General features: G+C 27.0%; 1 protein-coding gene across 2 annotated transcripts in view; it reads right to left on the bottom strand.

Moving 5' to 3' along the window:
* LOC107438258 (uncharacterized) overlaps window positions 1-7764 on the bottom strand; it is a gene marked incomplete at its 5' end in the record, with an annotated part of 31560 nt that extends 23796 nt beyond the window's left edge. Inside the window, 6 exon segments of one of the 2 annotated variants that reach the window (XM_043046151.2) lie at window positions 171-243; window positions 1617-1664; window positions 3294-3344; window positions 5667-5738; window positions 6775-6837; window positions 7705-7764. In XM_043046151.2, the coding sequence (XP_042902085.2) occupies window positions 171-243; window positions 1617-1664; window positions 3294-3344; window positions 5667-5738; window positions 6775-6837; window positions 7705-7764 (367 nt within the window). 2 annotated transcript variants of the gene reach the window in all.
* Window positions 7765-8638: the final 874 nt, after the last annotated feature.

Raw genomic sequence — 8638 nt, 5'->3', positions numbered from 1 at the left:
ATGATCAGAAATTTTACAAAAACCGATGTAAAAACTTATATATATATATATATATATACTGAGGTCCAAAAGTTCTTAAATTTAAAAAAAAAAAAACATTATTTTATCCATATACCGATTTTCCAAGACTGTGGTGTGTCTTCAGATTAAACAGTTTCACTTTTACTTACATGCATTTAATTGCTCAGCATCAGCTTGTTTAACAATAGCAGGTAATGGTACTTTTGGAGTTCCTTTTTGTGTCTATAGGAGGAACATAAAAAGTTTAATTGGAAGCTTTTAATTTAAGTACAACATAAATATATTTGCAGAATTAATTTCAAAAGCACAAGTTTAATACAACATTCAGTCATTATTCTGCTTCATTCATGGAGACAAATAATAATACAATATGACTGAATACACAATATACCAAAGGTAATTATAAAATACCAAAATTTATAGCCGCGATGGTTCAGGGGATAGAGTGTTCGCCTTCCAATGAGGCGAACCGAGTTCGAATTCTAGTCGATACGAATTCCACATCCGGCATGCACCGACCACAGTGCTGACGTGAAATATCCTCAGTAGTAGACGGATCAGGAGTTAGAGTCCCCTTACCATCAGGCTAACTGTGGTAGGTTTTCGTGGTCTCCCTCTCCCTGTAACGCAAATGTGGGTTAGCTCCATAAAATAGTCTTCCACGATTGCAAATTTCTCCCAATACTTGATCCAGGAGTACCCTTGTCTTTTGGATTGGGTTCAAAATTACAAGGCTACAAAGTTGAACATTAGTAGTCGTAAACCCATAAAATTGGGTCGGCTGTTCAATGGCGGTTATAAAAAGAACATGTGTTACGCCATTTTTTATTAAAAATGAATAATTACACATTTAAAAAAAAAAAATAATAATAATATTTATTGGTATGCAATCATTTGAAATTCTCAATTTCTATTGAAAAACAAACTTTTTGGACAATATGGGTCAAAATTGTTTTCTCAACCATTATCCTAAAAGTATGAGTGAAAATTTGTAGTAAGGCAGTAAATAATTACAACACTATCTATCCAAATGATCAAGGTAGTAAGACATAATGTAAGAAGGCAGAGGAAGGTTTTTTACATCATAAATTTTTAAAAATACGGATTAAAAAAATTCCAAAATTTATTTAATATATATGCATAAATTTAAAATTTTTTTTTGTCAAACTATAAAACTTACTCATTTTGAAAATGGAAAAAAAAAAGAAAAATTAAACAATTACAATACATAAATGAAAGAAATAAGTACCTAAACTAAAGCATAATTTACAATAAAATTAGTAAAACAATTTGAAAGGTTTGCATTAAAACTATTTTACAACTGTGAAATGATATAGCAGATCTCAGCCACATATTCCTAATGAGTAATAAGAAAAAATAAATTTTAAAAGTTAATTGACAATCGTTTTTATTTTTTTACATTTAATCCATAAACATTCCTAAGAAAACAAGCTGGAAAAACAATAAAAAAATTTTAACAACAAAGCCAAATTTTTCATGAGGCAAATTTTAAATAAGAAAAAATTGGTGAAGGAAGTGTAAAGGAATACATCACGACATTTTATTAACTACCAATAGAAGATAATAATACTGACCTTAACAGCAGGGCCTGATGGAGTCCTAGGCACATTGCTAACAACAGTCTAAAAATATTATAAAACATTAAATGAGAAAATAAAATTAGTTTTAATACACAAAATGAAATTAGTTCTGAATCAAAGAAAAACAGCATTATGTACATAGTAAAATTATATATAATATTAAAAGAAATAAAAAAATACAACTCAAGAAACACAAGAATTTAGTTTTTCTTACAAGCAAATAAAAAGATATATCTATATTTAAAGGGTTTTTTAAACCCTTTAATCAAATAAAATAAGGATTTGATTTGATAAATTTAGTTCATACCTGAAGTAGTTTAAACGAGCAAAACCTATAATTTACAAAGTTTCAATGTTTTTTTACAAGGTTTCAAAGTTTTCCTTTGTTTCGAAAAGTTTTATGGTTATTTTTTGAATAAACTGTGAAAAAAGCCCATATTTTAAGGATTCAGAATACAAATCTGTCACAAAAAATTAATATTTATTCAAAGAAAGTAAGTTATTGAATCCAATTTCACAACTTAAAATATTTTCTACTCAAATTAATTAGTATGCTTTTGTCAATCCGTCAAACAAATAAGATTTAATTTACATTTTAGTATATGATAATCCGATCAATAGATAAAAAATAATTGAGATGTTCAATGTTTCTACTTTGCGTATGGTATATATTTTTTATTAACTATTTGGATAAATAAAATTTTAACCAAACCTGATAGTTTGAGACATTTCCAATTATTCCAGAAGTAGAAGTAGGCTGAAATATTTAAATTAATTTTATGTAGGAAAAAGATTGAATTTGTGCATATTGACTGAACTAAATATTTATATACTTGTCCAAAGTACCATATCCACTACCAAATTTTAACTTTTAACAATATTCACTACCAAAATTTAACTTTTAACAAACAGTAATGAATAAAAATTTCCCAGATATGCACGAACATTAAATTACATGTATCGGAAATACCTTATGAAGCCACTAAGTACATTGAAACAGAAATTTTCAAGTTTTTGAGAAGCCTATTAAAAAGCTGATTGTTGGTGCAACTAGCACATTATTTATCTTCATGTGCATAAGAAATAAATCTTTAAATTCATGAAGCAAATTTAAATTTAATCTGTTAATTAATCTTTTAAGAAATGTGAGATAGTAACTAAACAAAATACCTAGTCATTTATATTAACAGTATAATTTTCAATTTAATTTTTTGATAAGTTTTAGTAAGATTCTGGTCTGATTAAGATTTTTATAATGAATTTCAGAGACTGGAATGTTACATATCACACATAATTTTTTTTAATTGATAATTTACAATCTAAATATCATATTTTTGATCTTAATTAAAATTTGTTCAATACTTGTACCTTAAAAAATGAAAATTTACTTTTTTACACCACAAAAAAAATAAGTAAAAATAAATAAAGGAAACTTTAAACCCATTTTTGAAGACTTAAATTTCACTTTGACTAAAAAGTTTATTTTTTAAAGTAAACATATTGTTTATCATCCTAAAATTTTGTAATTCCAAAAAAAATAATTAAATAAATAAAAATTGGAAAATTGCAACACCATCATTAGATTTTTATATATAGTTAGATAACATGCAGGAAGTATTTTGTATATTATAACTATATATTAATACTATAAGTAGTATTTTGTATACTAACCTGGGAAACAAAGGTGCCTAATGGAGTCCTATGCATATTTAGTGAAGAAGACTAAAAGATAATTTTAATTAAAACAAAATTGTAGTTCTATAAAAAAAATTGATGATTTTATTGTGATAACAGTAATGGCCTTTCAAGTACAGGGTGTTTATAAAGTCCCGGACTCATTTTGATGTTTAATAACTGATAAAATAATAAAGATAGATTGAAATTACTAACATAAATCGTTAGATAGACTAAAAAAGGTTCATAACCCTTGTCAATGAAATTCCACGTGTGCCCCCTTCGTTGCACGGAGAATATCAAGTCGATAGTCAATTTCACGCTAGGCAGCGGCAAGCATGTCGGCATCCACAGAGGTTATTGCGGTTGTAATTCTGGCTTTTAGGTCATCAATGTTCGACACAATCCTCCTGTAAACATTGTCCTTTATAAATCCCCAAAGAAAAACGTCCAGCGGCCTTATATCAGGTGATCTGAGTGGCCAAGGAATTGGACCTCCATTCAAAGAACTACGAACGATGATACCCACATATACCTTCGTATTCGATGATACTTCGTATTTCCACAACTAGAAGAGCTTCAGCCACATGTCTTTTTGCAACAAGATGGAGCACCACCTCATTGGGGTATCATCGTTTGTAGTTTTTTGAATGACCATTTTCCAGGAAGATGGATTGATCGAGGAGGTCTAATTCCTTGGCCACTAAGATCACGTGATATAAGGCCGCTGGACTTTTTTCTTTGGGAATTTATAAAGGACAATGTTTACAGGAGAATCGTGCTGAATATTGATGACCTAAAAGCCAGAATTACAACCACAATAGCTTCTGTGGATGCCGACATGCTTGCTGCTACCTGGTGTGAAATTGACTATCGACTTGATATTCTCCGTGCGACGAAGGGGGCACACGTGGAAGTTCATTGACAAGGGTCATGAAACTTTTTGAGTCTATCTAACCATTTATGTTATTAATTTTAACCTATCTTTATTATTTTATGAGTTATTAAACATCAAAATGGGTCCGGGACTTTATAAACACCCTGTATAAAAGGCTACTAGTCTAGCAGCTTTCAAATCATATATGAAGCATATATACCACGATTGACACAATTCTTAAGCAAAATATTTAGGATATTTAATGATTTAGTAAAAAAAAACTTATCATTCAAAGTTTTCAAAATTTACTAACATTCTATAAAAAATTTGTTTAGATTAAATTTATTTTGACATTAAAGAAAGAAGGAAAAAATAGAACTGATAATTTGGCAAAGAAAAAATTTAAATGTAAACAATTTATTAATGATTAATTATATATTTTTAATTCTTTTAATTTATTGCTATGATCAAACTCCGTGAATATGTTTGTAATTGAATCTTGGACAAATCTAAGTAATATAAGCATTATATATTTTGAAAAAGACAAATTGATATAAATTTTATGTTGTTTCCCTTTAATTTGAGTTCTATTAACTATTTTCTGTACCAAAACTTTCTATAATGGTACATAAATAATGGCAATTAAATTTTTTCACGTTCAGCTATTTTAAACATTTAATTTAAATATCAGGACTAAAAAGCAATAGAAATATTTCTAACAGGCAGAAGAAATTTATTTGAATTGACCTAAGACTTGAATAAATTTTACGGAAATAGAATCAACATATTTTTAATTCTTTAATATTTTATTTATATAGCTTACACTGATAATCAGCAAAGTCATTTGGACATTCTATTAATTATGTTTTAGCAAGCACCTGACTTTTAGCATGTAAAGCCAAATTATATTAATTTTAATTTATTAATCTATATATATTAATATATATTAATCTATTATAATACAGTAAAAGATTCATAAAATGCAATTCTTTAAATGACATAAACCACATTTGGTGTTCCACATTGATCAGTTCCAGAGGAAATTTGCTGCCATGTTTTTAAGATAAGTTTAACTCCTTGAGTGTTAGTCCCGACTTTTTTCCAAACTTTTAGACGCAAGTTCCCTGTAGCAAAAAACTGGTTTCCCCCATGTAATTTAATGGGAAAGCGGTGCACAGCAAGGAAATTTTTTTACAATTTTATTCAGAGGCTCAACACAGAGGGTTAATGATATGTGCAATGATTTAAATAAAAATTCTATAAAATACAAAATTCTATAAAATGGTCTTGTGTTTCAAGGTTTGCATTATAAAAATCTTTAACTATAAACAATTTTAAATTCAAATACTTAATGCATATATCTGAACATTAGAACAACTTAAATAGTATAATCAGGATAGGATATGGAATTAAAAGCTGTAAAATTAGTAATCGATAAATTGGATCAATAGATAAATAAGTTATTCAATAAATGAAGATTTGGTTACACTAACCTGTGGTAAAAGAACATTTTTCTGTAGGGTAGTTTGTCTCTGCTGAGTCAATGCCATAGCTCGTTTCAGCGCCTACAAAAAATTTCAGTTAATAACTTGATAAAAGATTTAAAAAAATTTTACATCTATAAAAAAATTATCTTAGTCAAAAATTAAAAAATAAGTAATAAAATTAAAAAATAAACAAGCCTGTTATACCTGTTTTATACGAATAAAACAGGCATAATAAATTCATGTTAAAAAGAATTCTATAGAGAATTCTATTCATTAGAAAAGAATTCTATAAGAAAATATATACAGTGATTTGTTAAAAAAACCAGTAGCTAAAAGATAATGTAAGTCCGCACACATTTTCACCTCATTTAAGTTATTAAAGTAAATTCAGATTTTTTTTAAAAAATTACAATACAAAGAAGTATAATGTTAATAATTAGGTTATGGTGAAATATTTCACTTTCCTACAAACAATTTGTCTTTAAACACTAAAATTGATATTAAAACACTGGTTAGCTTTTCTTTCAAAATTATAAGTCAATAGTACAGGAAATAATATAAAAATATCTTTTATTTTTAAAAGGCAGCCAAAACAAGTACTTAGATCAAACACAAATTGAGCCATTTCCCTAATTTCTTTGGTAATTTAATAACATGGTCTGACCATTCCCTGATTTGATTGGAAAACAAATTCCAAATTTTCTGTGACCTTGATTCTTTACCTATGAATTTTTGCAGTGAAGCAATAACTGAAAACTACAAATAGTTCTTTTTACATTTTCAACAGAACAATATAAAAATAAAGAAAAGTTCAGGTAAGTTCCCCATTGAAAAGAAGTATATTTCTACACAGCAGAATGGAAAAAAAAGCGCAAGAAATATTTTTTTTTTTTATTTTAAAAACCACTAGTTGAGGTTTAATGTTAAAGAATATTTAAAAATTAATTTTAAAAAAAATATTCTAATTCAAAAAATTTCCAATCAATGTAAGTACAATCATTGATAATCAATGTAACAAGTAATGAACAAACTATTCAATGTCAAATCTGATATTTTCACTCGGAATTTGAAATGATTTTAAATTTTAAAGTAAATCAATCTATTTAAAACTTACCAATTCATCATTTAATCTCTTCTCTCTATCTCTGATTCGTTGTTCTCTTTTAATGTCTGCTTCCTGAAAAAATAATAATAAAATTTAAAACAAACTGGAAACCAAAATAAAATAATTTCTAGCGATTAGTACAAAAAAGTGAAGATAAAGAATTGTGAAATTCATTCTAAATGCAAAATACAAAAAGTTTAAAAGATTACATATTTTAAAATATGTTTCAAAATAAATCAGAAAACCAAACCAAAGTTCCATATTTTTAACAATAATTTTTGAAAAATGTTGTACAAAGTACATGATTTACTGATTATAATCACTTCTATTCAGGAATCTGAAATTAATGTCTAAAACTTATTAATCCTAGGTATTTGAAAACAAAAATTGATTCATTAGATTTTAAAATCAACAATTTCCTGAAAAGACAAAGTAGGGCAAATAAATTGCTTTACAAATTTTAATGTGTTGTTATTTCGACTGAATTATTTGATTTTAATTCCTAATATTTAGAAATCAATCTCCTTTTGGAAAAGGGATAATTAAGCCCTTTTTAGATACACCCAATGAAAAAAGCACCTTTAAGGGCTTTTAAAAAACGAAAATAAGCACCTTTAAGCACTTTTTAAAAACGCTACGCACCCTGTTACATTCGGCATCTTTTCCACAATATAGTATTTTCAAAATAAAAGCTTCAGTTTTTTTGGTTCTCCCTACTGTCAAAAACTTTTTAAAATTAAACTATGAAATTTTATTATTTTTTTTACAGAGTAAAGAATGCTTAGTTTTTATTTTCTAAGAAACACTGGTCAAATGATTTAGTTACCTAAAGGTTACAAATCCATGACATGGAGTTAGTATGATGTATAATATCTTACATTTCTGAAGCTCAGAGTATATATTAATAGAGATCAAATTAAGAAATAATATTTTACTTACCAGACGCCTAACTTCAGCTTCACTCATTAAAACTTTCCTATTTGCTTTATTAGCCGGTGGCTAAAATTAAAGAAAAAATATTGTAAAATAACAAAACAGGGACTATAACCAAATTTATCAACAAAAAAAATAAGAACCTTTCAAGCATTCAAAATATTTTTAAGCATTTATTTTTTAAAAAAAATAATAAATAAGGATGTGCGCACCAATGAAGAATTTTTATCTTCCTATTATTGAGTTCCTAAGTTCTTCAGGCATATNAAAAAAAAAAAAAAAAAAAAAAAAAAAAAAAAAAAAAAAAAAAAAACAGACCACCCTGAATAACTTTTGATCTAAAGATCGGATTTTCACATTCTAGGACATCTTAATGGCTCGAGGGCCTGACCTCAAATTGCTAATTAATAAGAGCAGAAGATAATTTAAGATACGAAATCAGTCACAAAATCATACTTTCTTCGTATAATCATACCTTTTTTCAATGGATTTGGATTTCTGACCCCCAAAATATTGCTGCAATCAGGGAAATATGGTCCCAATAGTTTGGTCGGGAGAGCACTCCAAAACTTGGCCTCCTTAATGTTAATTTTACTTTTGCATATTTCCCAATATCTCGAGACCTTTTTAGGTGAATTGAACAATTTTTTGACACAGTTATAAAATTTGTTTATCCAAAGATAATTCCATGTAAAAAATAGCTTTTAGGAAATGTTTATTATTTTATTTAATAATAGTCGAAAGGATTTTGAATAGTAATGTATACAATTTCCTGCATCATTTTAAAGAATATAATTTTACAAGGCAAAATACAAATTTTGAGCAAAATTGGTTGATTAGTTCCTGAGAAATTGAATTTAAAAACTGTATACCTTGCAAATAAAAAAAATTTCGACTATTATTTAATAAAATAATAAAAAATAATCAATATTTACTAAAA

This window comes from Parasteatoda tepidariorum, chromosome 4 (genome assembly GCF_043381705.1).
Source record: "Parasteatoda tepidariorum isolate YZ-2023 chromosome 4, CAS_Ptep_4.0, whole genome shotgun sequence".
In the NCBI taxonomy this organism is placed as follows: Eukaryota; Metazoa; Arthropoda; class Arachnida; order Araneae; family Theridiidae; genus Parasteatoda; species Parasteatoda tepidariorum.
Note: the sequence above shows the minus strand (reverse complement) of the source record. Positions and strands in the feature narration are given on the sequence as shown.